The sequence below is a fragment of the Amborella trichopoda genome, chromosome 1 (assembly GCF_054954075.1).
Source record: "Amborella trichopoda isolate Santa Cruz 75 chromosome 1, AtrichopodaSantaCruz75HAP2 v2.0, whole genome shotgun sequence".
Lineage (NCBI taxonomy): Eukaryota > Viridiplantae > Streptophyta > Magnoliopsida > Amborellales > Amborellaceae > Amborella > Amborella trichopoda.
In genome coordinates this window covers 9256494-9275294 of record NC_142336.1, presented here as the reverse complement: position 1 = coordinate 9275294, position 18801 = coordinate 9256494, and the positions used below count along the sequence as shown (strand labels likewise).

Genomic DNA, 18801 nt, shown 5'->3' with positions numbered 1-18801 from the left:
AATCAAATTAGAGACAATCTTAAAATTTTTACTATATGAGGTTGTTTTGATGTCCAAATATTCTCAAATTGATTATCTTGACATCAAGATACATGGACATGAGAAAAAAAATAGATTTCAAGTTTTGGAAATAATGTATCTAGTAGCAGTTAATGATAAATGTTGACGTTTTTTTACATCAAATGAATGTTCCATGTATAAAACAAAAGTATAGAAGTGTTCAAAATTAATGGGTACAATGATAAATTACTTCATAGGGGTGAACACTCAAACATAACCTCTATATAAAAAAAAAAAAAAAAAAAAATATATATATATATATATATATATATATATATATTCTATGTCAGGATTTGGGTTTAGAACAACGTGCTAGCAGCACATCAACCATCCCATGTCCGATACGGACGGTTGATGTCTTGCAAAGGCTTGTAGCATAATGTTTGAAATCCATATCAAAGCATTGTGCAATTTTCAAAAAAACAGGAAAATATATTAGTTTCAGAGGAAAGGTCATATTTGGTATTTCACAAAAATTTGAGGTGGTACTGTTATGTTCATCACATGGCAGAACGAGGCTCGTTTTAGAGAGAGAGAAGAGAGAGAAGTCGTTGATTTAGAGAGAGAGAGAGAGACAACTCGTTTTGGAGAGAGAGAGAGAGAGAGGAGCAACATACGAAGCCAGTGAGACAGTGTAGTTCGTTATTAGGTTTACCAGCTGGTCTGAGAGAGAGAGAGGGAGAGAGAGAGAATGGCCATGGCTTTGAACCTCTCTCCATCTCACTCTGCAATTCCAAGCTTTCACAGCTTCTCATCAAATGGCGTCTCCTCACCTCTCCTCTCTCTTCGCATCGCCTCCTTTCCATCTGGCCACCACGTTTCTTTGCTCCACCTCTCAAATTGCAGGCCAAAACCTCTGATTCAGGTTAAGGCGCAAGCTCATTCCCCCTCTTCAGATGGAGGCGATGGAAACAAAAGCGGTGGCTTTGGTGGAGGAGGAGATGGAGGAAGTGGGGGTGATGGTGGTGATGGAGATGCTGGTGAGAGAAACAGAAAGGAAGCGATCCTTGCTTTGGTTAATCTTGGCAGATCAATAGAGAGCTTACCTAAAGATTTGGCATCTGCTATCGAGGCAGGTCATATACCTGGTTCTATTGTGTATAGATTCGCAGAGCTCGAGAAATCGCCCATTTTTAGGTGGTTGCTTGGGTTTGGGGGGTTTAAAGAGAGGTTATTGGCTGATGATTTGTTCCTGGCTAAGGTAGCTATGGAGTGTGGAGTCGGAATCTTTACTAAGGTGGGGTTGAGATTTTGGAAAATGGTTTGATGCTCTTTGGCTTTATACCGTTTTAATGTGATTAAGTTCCTTTTTGCTTTGGTAATTGTTCGTTTTGGGGGATTCTTGTGGTACTTTTGCTACTTTCTTGGTTTCTTTCATACTTTTTGATATGAGTTTGAATGCTTTTCGAAATATGCTTTTTTGCTTTGTGATTCTGTCTGTGGTGTGTTTGGCTACTCCTTTTGCTTTTTTCCATACCCAAACCATTTGGTAGAATCATATGCTTTTGCATGGTGATTTAATTCTCACTTTTTATGTTCTCCTATGGGTATTTGATTTGTGTTTTTGCAATTTTGTAGATTCTGTGGAAAGCTGCCCTTTTTACACATTTTTCTTTCAATTATTACATTCCTGATCTTGTTTGTTAACCATGTGTGAGTTCAGAGAATCGGATGTCTTTCAGTAATTGGACTGCGTGCATAATAGAGCTCCATCATATATAGGGAACCATTTTTAAGAATTTGATGCACTGATTAGATAGGTTCCTTCTATGAATTTTCTGTGTACTCATTCGCGAGTCAATTCTGTTTAGATGATTATTCGAAATTCATCAAAATGATGTGTAGGTTTGGTTTTCTCTTGTGGAAAACTATTGGTGTCACAGGTTTTTGTGCAGTGAGGGAAATGATGTAGCATGCTACCATAATCATCTATTTCGACATACTTTTGTTGGTCGATGAGATTGCACTGTGGACATGCTTCAATTATATTAAGCACAGGCAAATTCAAGTGCCATCCTAACAATTCTCTTCCTCGTATTTATTACTTATTGATATTCCCCAAACTTTGATAACTTAATTGAAAAGAGCACGATGATTAAATAGCTCCTCTCATGGTGGATAAAAATCCCCATAAATCCGATCCCTCCCTTGGATATCCTAGGTATGTTAACCTGTCCACCACGGAACTATTTTCCTTCACAGCCATTATCCTTACACAAGACAAAAGTTCGAATTCTCAGTACAAACCTCACTAAAATTGCTATAACTGGAGATTCTTTCCTAAGCCATCTGTCAATATTTGGAAATTTCCTTTTCCCTTTGGTGATATTAGTTGACAAGTTTAATGTGGCGTCCATGTGAGTATGAATTCTGTCCAACAATTCGTTAGCTTTAAATTCAAGTCCGTTATTCACGAGGGACCTGGAAATGATTTACCACCTCATCAGTTTTATGTTGAAATAATAGCACCAAAACCTAGCAGGGTGCGTTTGAGTTATCTTTGGAGCCTCCATCGACTTTAGCCTCACTGATCTTTGTGGTGGAAGATATAGCATCAGTTACAAGCCTTACCTTATGTTCAAAGATGTGAATCATATACAATCATGATTGTTCTTTATCCCTTTGTTCAAAATCTCATCACACTTTGATGTGCCACCCAGGTTGCCAAGTCAAAAAAACAAAACAGAGAGAGAGAGATTCCCTTGTTATGGTTTTGCATTCAAAGAAATAATGGAATGTCTAGCATCTAAATAGTACCATCATTTCTTGATCTATGCTTGCCTCAAAATCGATGAGAGAGAGAGAGAGAGAGAGAGAGAGAGAGAGAGATTCCCTTGTTATGTTTTTGCATTCAAAGAAATAATGGAATGTCTAGCATCTAAATAGTACCATCATTTCTTGATCTATGCTTGCCTCAAAATCGACACACAAGCAATACTACCAAATATAGGTAAGATTCCTTCCCATACTCTTCAGGTAGAATCACAATGTATTAAGATTTGCTCCATTACTTCTCTATCTTCCATACTCAAGATAAGATTGTTTATTACAAGCCATTCCCTCCATTCTAGTTTGTCAAATCTCTACATCTTTTCCTTATCATCTTATAGGCAATGTAGATTGCAACTCTTATGGGAGCCTCTGCATTCTGTGTTTTAGAGACGAGAATTTGTACTCTCATTTCCACACATGCCTTCAGAGATTTTGTGAAGGTGGGATGTTGCTAATGATACCTTACCTTCACCTACCTATCCTACCTAAACCTTTCCTTCAATATCCTTTTACACACACATTTTCCTTTATATCCTTCCCAAAATTTTTTTTTTTTTAATTGATTCTGCAACATGCAAGTCAAGGAGTCCTCTTCCCTAATGGTGCATTTCTGCAACACTGCACCATTGGAATGAAATTGTTTCCCCTTTACCCATTGTGTGAATCCCTTTCCTAAAATTCATTTACCATTGATTTATTCGTTTTCCATGCCTCAGTAGAAGTACCATGTCTAAGCGAGATTCATGGGAGAATTGGGAGCAGGAGCAGTGGAATTGGAGAAATGTGAATGTAGTCAATTTCAATTTGGAATTGCCTAGGAATCACATTCTTGGGAGCAGGAGCAGTGGAATTGGAGAAATGTGAATGTAGTCAATTTCAATTTGGAATTGCCTAGGAATCACATTCTTTGGAGTGAAAGCAGCTTCCCTGGATACGCAGAATCTAGAGAAACATGAAGGCGATCAATTTCAAATTGGAATTACCAAGGAATCATACCATTCTTGGGAGAGGGAGTAGTTTCCCTGTATAAGAGTTTGGATTCTATGGTTGTTCTTCATCTATTTTTTATTCTGCCCCTCATTGAGCTTACTGATGCATCTTAACATGATAGTTTCTATCCACGTGCCATTTGCATTATCTTGCGAACTCGACAACTATTTCCAATGTCTCTCTTGTACTGTTGTACCCTAAAAAACAAAAGAAAAGAAAAAGAAAAATGGAACCATCTCTCTTTTAGTTTTGCACACTTCCTCTTAATTGATGGACTATTAAGTCACCATGAATGCCATTATTCCATGAAGGAACTTGTTGCATTTTATGATATGTTTTCATAAGAAACTCCATGAAGAAACTTATTTCGTCTTCTGAAATGTTTCAACACCTTTTCTAATTTTATGAAAAGACCTATATTATACTGATTTATGTTCACTATGTTAGCTCCGACAAGAGTCAATTTCTCTTCCCAAGGATATCAATTCCTGTTATTAGACTGCTGGCTTCTTCTTTGTATTTTCTGCACCAAGCTTCATCATATATTTTAGGAGCACTGGACAAAGGGAAGTCACAACTATGTAGTTGGTGTCTTCATCTTGATTGTCCCCATATTTCCATCTGTGTTCTAAATGTTTAATCCATTTATATCTCATGTAGCCTGAGGTTTACTAATTTTTTCCTTCCATTCCAAATCCTTTGAAACACATAAGAATAGAATTTTATATTTAGAGCCTGATCTTCTCAAGCATTTCAAACAAAATAGCGTCATCCAGACCTTGTATTCTGAAAATGAGATGAGACTTTGCAAAAATATTTGTCAACTGCCATCAGCTATCCAGCCACTTGTTAAAGGATTCAACCATTATGGTAGACAGGACCATGTAATTAACTTTCCCATACATATATCTCGTTGCCCCTCCTTTGGATACACTTACTTGATATGAACAAAGAAAAAGAGGGAAATCGGGGGAATTTAGAGAAAGGATCACAATGAGTACCTTGGATGAAATTGAAGAAACAAGAGACATAGTATTTATTCCATTGCAGTTTGCCTTTTTGATCTGCATGTGGGATTTACATGTGGCATTGATTATTGATATTCTCATTTCTTAGCCTTTTGCATGGGGCTAGGGCATCCTCATTGCTTTTTGTTTTTGGATGTAACTACTTTAATTAAACAAAGTTCACTTGCAAGTATGTGTGGCATTTACGTAATGGAATCTACATATAAGATTCAGCTATGTTCCAACTTCCTCTCGATCGCATGATGAAAACTATCCTCCTATGATTCAAAAGGTGTTATACTACTAAGGAAGACTTAGATGTGCCTTCTTTTGTCATTGAGTCTACTAGTTGGTTAGGAATCGTGTTTGGGCCTGGGTGGTTAGTTGTTCACCATTGGAACAATATGTCTTAAGTTCAATTCCTACCATTGACCTACGAAAAAAAAAGAGAGTTGGCTACTTGGATGGAGTCCATATATGCTGGAGCACGGCATACACACAGAACTAGTTCAATCAAAAATCTCTTCAGAAATGTTTTTAATTATTACTTCCTTCCACTTGGGGTGAAAATTTCTCATCCCAGTTAGCAGAGCCCACTGCCTCCATTGCAGTGCACTCATTTAGCACCCTGAATAACATAAAACCACCATACCTAGATCGTTTATCATAACTATTACCTCTACTTTTCTGGTATTGCTAATAAAGTTGCCATCAAAGTTCAACTTCATTACACCCATAGGGTGCGTTATCCAGATTTAAGGTTTACCCTACCTTGGTACGCATTAACTAACAAACGATGATGAATATCTATGCCATTGAATGAGAATGTCTTACCGACGACATATATTATTTGTAAATCTGAAATGGCAATTCAGCCTTTCTCCTCTTCTAATACAGCATATCTCCTGCACATTTTTTATGCCTAGGGTTCATCTATGTTAATTGTTCTGGTTTTACTTTTATATTGCTATTATGTTTCTTTTTCTTCTTTGTCCTTTGAATTGTGTGGGGTGAATCAACATGTTGAATAGTTAAGAACTATGGTCTTCTATGAAGTTGTTCCATAGTTCTTCTGATTCATTTCCTTGAAATTTATAGGAAAAGTTGTTGGATAATATTTTCTATCAGACGTTTAATTTTATTAATAGAAAGAAGTCATGTAGTTTGTAGGCACATAAGTGTAAATTATCATTTTACTTATACTCTCATTGAAATCTCCATTGTTCAGACAGCTGCAGAGTATGAACGCCGCAGAGAAAATTTTGTCAAAGAGCTGGATTTCGTTATTGCTGATGTGGTATGGTTTCCATTATATCCCTTTTTGTGTGTGAAACATTGGAATTTTTCTTTTTCCTTTATTTAAATATCACAATTGGCTACGAGATGGAGTGTTAGTGAAGAATATAGAGTGATCATGCCCTAAGTTTTTTTTCTGGAAAGGTAATGAAGTATTGTATTTATAATATGTGTTTGTACAGTTGTATGTAAAACTACATACATAATTGTTATTTGATATCAAAATATTCTCTGTCAGTGTTAGATACATACAAAATGGCTTCCAACCCTATTGAAGCTAGTGTATCAGCCCTTATGGTGGAGAGTTATTTTGCCAGAATACAGATTGGGTACAAGTATAAACTCCATTCTTGGCTATTGTATCCGCACTTTTGGTGGAGAGTTATTTTGCCAGAATACAGATTGGTAGAAGTATAAACTCCATTCTGGGCTAGTATATCCGCAACTGCATTTGCTTCTATCCAAGTGTTTATGAAGGACACCTGAAATAAGGAGCATATTTGAAAATGTTTTGGTCAAAAAGATGTTTCAAACTGCATGAGCTGCGTGACTTCGTCCACCCTATAAAGTTCAATGAATCCCCTTCCACAAGCAGTTACATACACCAGCTATGACTGAAAAGCCTAAGCACGTTGAGGAGTCCCGGAGTTTCAGCCATGGAGTCAGTGCTGACTGCCTAGAGTAGTTGAGAAGGGTTTCACTATGTTGATTACCTAAGGAACAACAGCCAAAGTTTAATGTAACCACATTGTGAGCAGGTAGGGTACAGAGAGGATCTGCCTGTCTCTGTGGGTTTGGCCCTGATAATAATGTCCCAGTGATTAGCGAGTCTTTGCATGAATACCCATAGAACTCCTAGCAAGATAGGGCCCAAGAGGTCAGTATCCTACGACTATATAAAAATTGATTTATGTGCATGTAGCTCATAGAAAAGCTATTACTTTATAATGATTTCCCAGTCTTCTCATCTGCCAGTTGATGGTGTATGTATGTCTTCAAGTTATTCATGATGGATACCATAAAACAAAAAAAGCTATTCTTGGTGAAATGTTTTTGTATTTCTTGTTGTGATTTGGGATATTCTTTTTAGTATGGTTACTTTTGCTATTACGTAGCTTTAACTCCATTGACAACTTAAATTTCTCAAGAATAGACTAATTGGTTTTATTATAACCTATCACAATCAACTTGGTGAAACTCCATTTATATGCCATAAGTCTTCAATACTAAAAAGCAATAGCTTTCCAAAAGAAAACTTCTGGGGGAGGCAACTTTTTATGACAGCGATGGAGATTCACAAGATCTGAATGTAAGGTATGGTTAGGCACAACATTCATATGCTAGGTGTCTAGATTTTGAATTTGTTCTTGAATATCCTTGGGAACAATATTAATAAAGTGATATACAATAATGCAATGAAATGGCTACTTATCTCGGAAGTGCATTGCCACACTTCAAGTTACATTATCTTAAACATAGTTACCAGAATCTCTCCACCAACCTCGCATTTCCAGTTCTGAAACCCAATCGTGCGATTCTGCTAAGGAATATCCACTGAAACTATTTTTTGGAACCAAAGAAACTCGATTCCTTAATTTCGTAATCTGGATTCGACCCATCTTTAAAACCATTTTTCGGAACCTAGGAAACTCGATTCCTTAATTTCAGAATCTCGATTCCTTAATTTTAGAATCTCGATTCCTTAATTTCAGAATCTCAATTCAACACATCTTTAGAAACCATTTATCGAAACCAAGGAAACTCAAATCCTTAATTTTGGAATCTCGATCCAACACATCTTTAGAAATTTGAACCCATTAATTGTGGGTAGACGTTCCCAAATATATTGAATCTGGATTCCAGCGAGGAATAAATCTTGATTCCTCGTCAGTTGGAGTAGAAATCTTCATTCGAATGCTTCTAGTGGTTGTAGGGTTTCATTATTTTACTTGTGCCACCCTGGGTGGCCTTTACTTTAAATTTAAAATATAACAGGTAAATACAACACATACAATTAAAAATAAAACCATGCGTAGACATAATCCTATTTTATCTTTATAATAATGTAGTCAAATCACAATTTAGAAATACTTGTCTTTTGTATATAATGACCGTAAGTTCAATAATCAGCACAATCAATTCAAAATTTGGGAAACCTTCTAATGAGAGACATGCAATATAGGTTCTAAGGCTCAAGATGTGCTTGTGGCTTCCTTCTCCATAAAAATGAAATCTCGATTCCTGGTAGGGGTCATCAAACGCATTCCATAGTCCATATATTGGCATTATTGTAAATCTCAATCTCAAACTGGCATGCATCTTTGATCCATATACTTCAGAAACTTAGATTCCAAATATGTTAGAATCACGATTCGAAACAACAACATATCTCTGTTCCACATATGTCAGAAACTCGATTCCGCATATTGATGAAAATTGACTCTTGGAGTGTCGATTTCAAGGGGATGGGAATCTCGATTCCAAGGAGGACCGAATCTTGATTTTATGTGGATGAAACTTGGATCTATTTCGATCGAAACATGATTATCAAAAACTAGGAATTTTGTTCCTAGCGATTCCTATTGTACAGACAGCGATGCCTAAGACAAAATCTTCTAACTGGCCGCGATTCCGCAATTCCGGTTCCTAAAACGATTCGGGTTCCCAGGCATGTCCAACAACTATGATCTGAAACCATATGAAAAAAGTGCTACATTGGCTTTATTCCTTTGAGCATGTATTAGTTGCTTCTTGAATACCTTTAGGAAGAAATATAATAAAGTGATACACCATAAACACATAGAAATAGCTATATATCTCAAAATGCGTTCCACACTCATTACATTATCTGAAAGCAGCTCCATATATTGGCTTATTCCTTGGAGTGTGTTTCAGCAAACCCATGGGTTCTATGCTTATCTTGTGAACATGCTTTTTGCACAAAGGTGTTCAAGAACCTATGCCAAATGGGGCTTACTGGACATATACGCACAAATCTTGAATGATTGGAGCCATTCTGATGCGTCTGTGTGCACAAACTTCAATGATCTAAACCGGGCATACCTAAATTATTCTTCCAAACCTGGAAACTTTTGAAACCCCTTGGAAAGCTGAAATCTTCACGACATTCGTTGTCTTCTTGGTTTTAGATCCTCTAGATTCATCTCTATCTCTCACTCTTTGTTTTTTTTGATGGATAATGCTTCCAGGTTCTTTTATATTTAGGAACTTTCGGTACCTTCCAACACTTGGCCCAAGACCTACTTCACTCATAGGAGGTGTTGATGGAATTTCTTTCACGTTAGGTACTACATTTTACATGGATGAATTATGGCGATTTACATTGGGTTATTATCATGTTCTTCGTATAGGGGCTTTTATGTTTTTTGCCCACATTGTACTTCCATTTGTGTGTTGCCATAAATATTTGTGTTGGAGGCCTTTGAGAGACACTGGGCCTTAAAACTTGTATTGAAATGAATGGTTACTTGGACGGGTTTGGGGATGTGGAATTTGGTAAAACTGAAGTTTTAGTAGTGGTTGTGGTACATTACCAAAAATTCAATTAGAATGAGTATGCATCCACTTGCACTCCAAGGAGCATAGACAAATGGGAAAATTGATGCCAGGGGTGAGGAAATGAGGAAAGAAAAAAAGAAAAACAAAAACAAAAAGAAAAAGCAATAGTATTAAAGGAAAGTATTAAAGAAAAAGAAAAAGCAATAGTATTAAAGAAAAAGGATAGTATTAAAGGCAAATGCAAGCTAGTCTTAAACTATGTGACTGCATCATCCACATTAACACATTGATACGCTGCACCTTCCTTAGCAAGCCTATTTCCTCATTAGCATGCTGCTTGCAAACTCGAGTCTCTTCTAGCCGGGCGAATGACATTAAGTGTGACCTTCGACTATAAGTGGTCCTGAGATGGATGCCATAGAGACCCTTATTCAAAAAGAATGGCCATTGCCTCTGTTTAGGATTTATCGCAATGACCGACAGCACCGGAGAAGGCTTTTGAATATGCCTTATACTATCAGGAAATATGCACAATCCCTGCTGCCCTAAAGACTGAGGTGTTTTAGTGCTTTAAATGCTACAAATACTTCATGTGGGACTTTTTCCCATGAATAGTTTATGACTACGTCTATCTTCATGTTTTGTAAGCACTCTCTGTATTGGATGATCTGCACATAATATGGCACAATTTGCAAAATTGCTTCCAAATTCTTCTTTTTAACTTCTGAAAATGGCCTGCGTTCATCTAGACAAAAATAAGACTCTGAATTATGGGGGTAATCTTGTCATTTTGATACTCTGTTCGCAAAATTTTAGTGCATTGTGATTGTCTGTTCATGTGATTTGTTCTCCTATCGTTGGTTGCTATTAATTCACTCCATTTTATAGGTTATGGCCGTAATTGCAGACTTTATGCTTGTATGGCTTCCTGCTCCAACTGTTTCTCTCCGGCCACCTCTTGCAGTTAGTGCGGGACCCATTGCTAAGTTCTTCCATAACTGTCCCGACAATGCTTTCCAGGTAACTCAATATTGATCTCAGCTTTTTTTGGGACCTACCCTTGCAAACGCAAATTATTGTGGCTACTTGATGTTTGAAAATTTCTACCACAGGTTGCCTTGGCCGGAACATCTTACTCATTTATACAACGGGTAGGAGCAATAATGGTAAGTTTCAAAGTTTATACCCAAGCTGTTTAGTTTTTTTAGGAGAATCTCGTTGATTATTGCTCGGGATGCTCCTTTATCTACTTTGTGCCACCAGAATATTTTTATCACTGTATTTGATTTTTGTATGCAGCGCAATGGAGCAAAGCTTTTCGCTGTGGGGACCAGTGCATCTTTGGTAAGCATATATATGTTAGATCTTGTATTAAAACCTAAACCTTTTGAGTAACCTTGTATTATTATATTGGGAAATTGTTTTTGATGGTTTTCTTGTCAGATTCTTTTCAAATATTATTGGTTACAGGTAAACCTATTTGAATTAGTTTTGTTTTCTGTGCTGTAGCAGATTATTGAAAGCATTCTCCCTCATTATGCTAACCATTTTATTTATGTGACTTCTACATGGTAACTAGTCTACTTGAAGGGAGTATGGGCCTGCAATGATCTGTTGAGTATGCTTCTTGTTTCAACTATTTGATAGAAAATTAATATTTGAGATATTATAAGGTTGTTTTCTTTTGCTTTTCATTTATCGTAATACAGGTCGAGCTTGGTTAACCCTTATTTATGTGAAGTATGATACAGAAATATAGAGAACAAAAGGTATAATTCAAAGCACATCAAGGAATTACAGATGCTTCTGAAGGAAATGAGCAACTCCTTTTTAACAGTAGAAACGAGTAATATAAGAAATTGGCTAGTTGATCCTTGCATGATTTGCTTTATTGATATCTACATTCTATACCAAGGCCCATGCATTGCCTAACGTTAAGGAAACAAGCAACATCAGTACTGGTAAGATAAGAACTTGGATGTCCATCCTCATAAACTCTGCTTACACCTAAAGCGGCACCTTTTCTGGCAATCATGTTCATAGTTCATTGAAAAAGGCATTCCATGTCTTCCAGTGAAAATTTCATTATCTGATGTTGATAAAGATGACCATACATGTGCACTTGATGAGGTCAAAGTTAAGCTTCCTTAAAGACCACGGTCTATATAGAAATCTAATTTTTTGCTCTGATGCGTACGTGATAAATCATTCAGGTCTTATGCTTTAGCACTACTAAAATGTGGAAATTGTATTCTCAGAAGAAAAAAGGAAAAATGTTGGAACTGTCATTGTCCACCTTTGACTGGTGGCAATTGAGTTTCTAGAAGAATTTCCTGCTTCAGAATCTTGAATTCTCTCTTATAGTGGATGAAGAGGTGCTAATATCATTTTCCACATTAAATGCTATAATTTATCATTCAGGCCTCTTATTTGAGATCTCAGGAAGTTGCTTCCGTTTTACTAAATCCTTTTAAGTTTTTTTGGTACAATGGAATCTAACTGTTCTCATAGTTCATGTTGTTAGTGACAAAAACATTGTGAGCTACTCCTATCCTCTCTGCAACTCTATAAGCATCTAATTGTTTAAACTGTTCCCAGGTTGGTACAGCTGCAACGAACGCTTTGATAAAGGCAAGAAAGGCACTGGACAAAAATTTTGCTGGTGAAGTTGAGGATGTCCCAATAGTGTCAACCAGTGTTGCTTATGGTGTTTACATGGCTGTGTCCAGCAACCTAAGGTATGAAGTTCCTTCGCATGTCAAAATTGAACTCTTTCTGAATCATTTTGTAGTAAACCGTTTGTTCAACCTCTACTGTGCATAAGTTTTCAGTGTTTTTTTTTCCCTGGGGTGTCAATTTGGTTCTTCTTAGAGAGGTTCATAGCTTAGACTGATCTCTCCTGCAAACAAGACGTCACTGCATTTGACCAAAGAACTAAGATTAACTTTTCTACTAAATTTCCTAATATCCGTTTATAGAGCCTCTCCAACTAGGGGGGATGAGTAAAGAAGAAAAACATATGGATGTTGCAAAATCTAGGTAGGATGTGCAGGAGTATGATTAAATGGCCTTGTTGACTTATGATGTGATAAATATGTAATCAGCGACCTGATTATTTGTCTATTGCATTGTTAAGTAGAAAATAACAGTGTCTAATACTCGATTGATTGCAACTACCATTAGGTCAAATGGGTTGTCATGCAAAGGCGATGGCAGAAAGGTGCCAGTATGGGGGTGTAAATAGGGATTGTATGCCATCTGAGATTCCCCTTACATATCTACTTTATTATTTCTTTTAATGTGGTTTTTACTATTAATAAGAACGAAAACAAACAAAGAAGGGCTACAGATGAAAGTTGATTCTGATTTACTGCTTGAACATCTCATTCATGACCAGTGTTTCAAAACCCTAACACACTTCCTGGACCAAAAGGGTCCGGTGCAATTCGGACTCACTGGGTACCGAGTTGGATTGGCGAGTCTTTTCTTGGAGAAGTTGCACCTTTTTTTTTTTAAAAATATTCATTGGTTTTATTGTGACTGGGATGGACTCCATTAACGACGATGCACCTCGGTCAAGACTCAGATCATCCAAGTTTGGGTTGTCCAGAACCTGCAGGGTGTTGATTCCGAGTTATTCAAGGGTGTCTGATAGTCCTTATTGGACTCTTTGAGTTTTAAACACTGTGCATGACTCGGTGCTTTTGAGGATTGGATGAGGCTTCTTAAAAGGGGTTTTTGATGATAAAGAGCTAAGCACGATGGCAAGCACGATGGCATGTGTTAAAGTGAACCAGAACCCGGTAGATAGGATTCCGTGGTGGATTGAGCAGTCAAAACTTGTATTCCAAAATGATTTTTCTTTTGTTCCATGGATCACTCCAATTCAAAATTTATTCACTCCAATGATAGGATTGGTAACACAAAAATGTGATACATGAGGCAAAATTCAATGCCACTTCCATGATTTCAAGGAAAATAATGATATACACAGAAGTGATGATAATTTGGATCGAAGTAGCCTGTACCAAGCATGTTTATATGGCACCGCGCATTCTCAATAATGTATGACAGATTAACTGTAGAACCCAATGACTGGCTTTTTACCCTGGTGTGGTTAATTTTTAACGTTTGTTTTGAGAACCATAGGTGGATGCCATGGTTTGTGTGATATACTTGCCATCATGTCAAAGCATCATGACCATCTTGATTGGCTGGATGATAGATAAACATGCTGCGAACAAACTTTTAACAAAATCTCAGTCTTTCAAAGCCCAGCAATTCCTTGTCCGGATGAATTGGCTAGGACCGAACCAGTTCCAGGACGGTATCGGTACTAGTTCGGTCTGCTCCTCAATCACCCCCTTTCTTTCTTTATTTATTTTTTATAAATAAGAAAAAGAAAAAAAATTTACCTAATATTTCCCTATGCTCCCTCCCACGCCCCTGCCAAAAAAAAAAATTGGGATGGTGAAAAAAAAAAACCCCTATTTTAAAACTTTTATTATTTTTATTTTTTAATATTTTCCTGGATTGCTGATTCAGATTGATCCGACATAGATATTTGGGGTGGAAAATCCACCCCACCGATCTGGGTTTTGCAACACTGTGTGATACCTGCTATTACTGATGAAATTCATTTATTGAATCGATGTAAAACTTAGGCACAATAGTCATCAGCATAAACATTACCAAAGTTATGCTATGGCTATACTAAAGCCATATTTGGGGCATCACAATTTTAGGCTGATTTTTTGGGGCTGATCTTTGTTTTTATGGTTTGGCAGGTACCAACTCCTGGCTGGTGTTATTGAGCAGCGAATATTGGAACCTTTGCTACATCAGCACAAGCTCCTGCTGAGTGCTTTATGCTTTGCAGTTCGAACAGGAAATACATTCCTGGGGTCATTAATGTGAGATTCATCAAACTTTCACCTTCCATGGCTTTCATTTTGCGCAATTATTCAGTTGAGATCATATATCTATGATATGACTTAGGTGGCTGCCTTTGGCTGATGCGATGGTATAGATGCTGAGAATATATTTACTTATGGAAATATGTACCATACACCCGTGGTGTATGATATGTGTTTCATGACCAAAACATTAATCTTCGAGTCCAGATGAAGTGTGGAGATTAACCATACCTGAGTTGATGTGTGTCAATGGGAAGTATGGTTAATCTCCATCATCTATCAAATGTGAACACAGTGGATGATCCAGTGGTTTATCATAGACCTCAGACCAGTGGTGTGTGGTATACTTCTGAAGTACACATAGCTTATCAATATCTTCCAATTTTTCGGAATTCAGCTGATATCTGATCAATTATCAATATCATGCTGTGAGATATTTGTGCCAGTAATTCATATATTAGCTGCTATATATATTTATTTGGCAGTATTAGCCCATATATTGTTAATATCGGTTGTAGGACTGTCTTTTGGAACTAGGAGATAGCTGGCTCATGCTATTACTAATTTTCAAAATTTTGGGCCAATGTCTCTTAGCAATAGGTGAATCATTGACCCAAATTTTCTTTTCTCGTAATTGGTTGTTCTTTTTCCTATGGCTTTCTTAGCAGGAGGTAACTGTTTTAACTTCACTCAACCATACATCCAAAAGTAAACAAAAATACAGATACTTGCTTTATACTCCAACTTCATTAGTAAAAGTTTCAATCTACTGTTCCATTTATTGTCATATTATTTCCTTAGATCAACTATTCGTTGTTCTTGCGAGATTTTGTGGAGTCTGTTTATTATCCAAAAGATTACGGTGGTATTTATCAAATTAGAGTTCTTGAACCTTGATTTCTGTGAATACCTTTCTATGAACAGGTGGGTTGACTACGCTCGATGGGTGGGTATTCAAAAAGTTCGAGAGTGATTGATCATTGGGGTGGATTTTTACGTCTCTCATGGTTTGGCATTTTTTATGATTTGTATAGATATGGAGTAGTCAAAGAAAAAACCATTTTTTCACCATGATTCTTCCAGGGTGCTCTTTAAAGCCCTGTAGTTTTGGCAAAAACAAGGCTAGAAACTTAAGTTTTGATGGTTTCAGCTGCTTATTGAAACTGTTATTTTGGATTTCAGCCGAGAATTGGCACCTTAGAATGAGAAATAAAATCAAAATAAAAAAAATTTATACTCCCATGGGAGTATACTGTCTATTTATCCCATCGGGTACAATCCCATTCTAAGGTTAATTTTTTATCCTGAAATTTTGGGGAGGTAACCTCTTCAACCCGTAGGTTAATATCAATTAAAAGATTGCCAATGGCACCTTTAATGCACTTCAAAAACAAAATAATATCTCAATATTGAACGGAGACCTTCGAAATTTTAGTAGGTGAGATCTCAGTATCATAAAACTCAAACTTCAAAACTTTTCTTTTAAGAATAATGATCTGGTAATTATTAAGTGGTTCCCAAAATTTTAGATGGGAAAAATCATCATCTTTTAACTGAGGGAGAAGACGTACACTCTGCACTCGTGGGTGAGAAAGAGAAGGAAGTTCGGCTTTCCCTTTTACATTCAAAAAGTGTCTTTAGGTGTCTATATCCTCCATATTTTTTAGTAATTTTCTTGAATAATTATTCCAATTGATTCATTGTTCTCGTGCATACTTTCATTGTTCTCGCACTTGAAAATTAGCTATAAATGAGCAGTTAGAAAGTCTCCCCCTTTTTTTTGTAGCTAAACTAGCTTGGATCCGGAGACTGCTTGTTTATTCCAAACAGATGCATAATGGTTATGATGTCGATAAAAAATGCAGATCAAGATTTGGTTATTCTAAATTCTAATTTTGATTTTAATTTTATTAATTTTATTTTTAAAGATTGGGTAGGCTTTTTAGTTTTATTTATTGGGGTTAATTATTAAAAATATGATTTGTGGGTTAGTTGATAAAGTTGGTATGTTTTTTTTTATTAAGTTATCTTTTTGTTAAGATCTTTTGTAGGTGAGATCTATTCTTCTTTTGGATTAGAAAGATGGAGATAGCGATCTATTTTGAGTTGGTCCTCTTGAAGTCTGTCTTTTTTATTGAATATTAGATAGAGTTGAAGATCTTTTTAGTAATTATGATTTATTAGAAAATAAAGAAAACTTTAGAGACAAGGAAGATATCTATTAAGGATGTGAGACATGAATGGGAGAAATGATCCATTCCTTTTTGGTAGGGAAAGATAAGGATGCGTTTTTTATAAGGGTAGTTGGTGGTGTGTAGGAAATAAGAAAGTTGGGTTAATGAGGATAGGAGTTGAGTAACATTTTTTTTGTTATCATTTTCTTTTAGTAGTTATCTTTAGGGTTGTGAATGTAAATTCTTATAAAAGGAGCACATGATTTATAATATGGGAGATTGAATTTTATGAATGAAAAAAGTGGCAGTTTGTTGTAGATAGAGAGAGGCTTTTTGTGGGTATTGTTTCTTCTCTTGAGTTTGTGGTTTGTGTCGGAATACTCCTATTTGCACGTTTTTGTTCTTTCTTCTTTTGATGTCCGTCACGATTTTATTTTTCTCTTAAACGCGATCATTTTTGTCGATATTGTTTGTCGATTAGTTTAATACTGAGTCAGGTGGTATCAGAGGCTATATTTTTGTGCAATCGCGTGCTCTTGACAAGGCATCATGGTTCTTGGATCGTCCTCGACAACAAAAGGTGTCGGGAATGAGCCGATTTAGTGAGTGCGGGACCTCCATGAGAGGGAGTTCGAAAATTTGAGAAGACAAGTAGAAAAACTAACCCTGCGCTTGATTCAAAATCCAGTCCTGGCACACTATGATGACGATAGTGAGTCGGAAACTGTTTTCGAGAAGGTGCTCCATGTGCACATTTCTCATCGGGAGCCCCATGTTCGGGATAACAGATCTTGGATCTAGGCATTAAAATTGATCTTCCAAAGTTTGCAGGGGGATTGCAAGCAGAATAATTTATTGATTGGATTGATTTTATCGAGCGCATCTTTGAATACAAAGATGTGCCCGATGATAGGAATGTGAAGCTCGTGGCTATTAAGCTTAAGGGTCGTGCATCAATATGGTGGAAGCAATTGAAAAAGACTTAGGTAGACATGGAAAATCGAAAATCTCTTATTGGGAAAAGATGAATAAAAAGTTAAGGGAGCAGTTTTTGCTCTTTAACTATACCTAGATGATGTTTTAGCGACTTCATACCTTTCGTCAAGGAGAGTCTGTTGATGATTATACTGAGGAGTTCTATCAATTAGTTGCACGGAACGATTTGTCTGAGACTGAATAGCAACAAGTTGCTCAATATATTGCGGGACTGCACCAATCAATACAGGATGTCTTAAGTTCATACTCTTTATGGATTGTGTCAGAAGCCTATCAACGAGCTTTAACTGTAGAGATGCAACAGTCCATGAGCAAGGTTAGTGCAGCCACGAGAGGAGATTCGGGTCTCCAAACAGGCCAGTTTCAAGATCATGATGCTAAGCATGAAGATGCATCATTTGGGGCAGTAGAGATCTTGTTGCAACACCTATTAATCACCCAAATACTCCTAGTCTAGGTGCTAGAGTTTAGGGCAGTAGCTCAGCTCTCTATTGTTTCAAGTGCGAGGAGGCAGGTCACAAGGCTGGAGATTGTAAGAAGCCGAATAGCCATCTTGATAAAAGCAAGCAACTCTTGATTGTGGATGAGAACCTAGATGATGTTGATGGGTATGATGTTGATCCAGTTTATGATGAGGAGCCATATGAGGATGATTTTGTCTATGGAGATGTTGGAGAGTCTTTAGTTATTCGTAAGAGCCTACTAACGCCTAAGCAAGAAACCCAATAGGATTGGTTAAGGACCAATATTTTTCACATCACCTGTACCATTGGAGGCAAGGTGTGTGAGCTTATTATTGATAGTGGGAGTTGAGAATATAATCTCACAAGCTGCAGTTAAAAAGCTCGAGCTCGATACAGAGAAGCATCTCTAACCAGAGAAGCATCTCTAACCGTACAAGCTTACTTAGTTCAAAAAGGGTAATGAGAAATGAGTAGAAAATAGATGCCATGTCTCTTTTTCTATTGGAAATAAATATTGTGATGATGTATGGTGTGATGTGGTTGTCATGGATGCTTGTCATTTATTATTGGGTAGACCATGACAATATGACCGTAGAGCTATACATGA

General features: G+C 36.8%; 1 protein-coding gene across 1 annotated transcript; it reads left to right on the top strand.

The window, feature by feature from the left end:
- The first annotated feature begins 613 nt into the window (after positions 1-613).
- LOC18442808 (UvrABC system C protein, putative (DUF3411)) lies at positions 614-17049 on the top strand. The gene is made up of 8 exons (XM_006853020.4): positions 614-1297; positions 6058-6126; positions 10533-10664; positions 10757-10810; positions 10944-10988; positions 12243-12382; positions 14432-14557; positions 15485-17049. Exons 1-8 carry the CDS (start codon positions 752-754, stop codon positions 15531-15533), a joined length of 1161 nt encoding a protein of 386 aa, XP_006853082.1. The 5' UTR covers positions 614-751; the 3' UTR covers positions 15534-17049.
- Positions 17050-18801: the final 1752 nt, after the last annotated feature.

Bases quoted from the DNA above. Each gene is read 5' to 3' on its own strand.
- LOC18442808 (XM_006853020.4), top strand. From the start codon at position 752: ATGGCCATGGCTTTGAACCTCTCTCCATCTCACTCTGCAATTCCAAGC. The intron at 1,298-6,057 runs GTGGGGTTGAGA...TCCATTGTTCAG, and splicing joins GAGTCGGAATCTTTACTAAG to ACAGCTGCAGAGTATGAACG. The intron at 10,811-10,943 runs GTAAGTTTCAAA...TTTTGTATGCAG, and splicing joins AACGGGTAGGAGCAATAATG to CGCAATGGAGCAAAGCTTTT.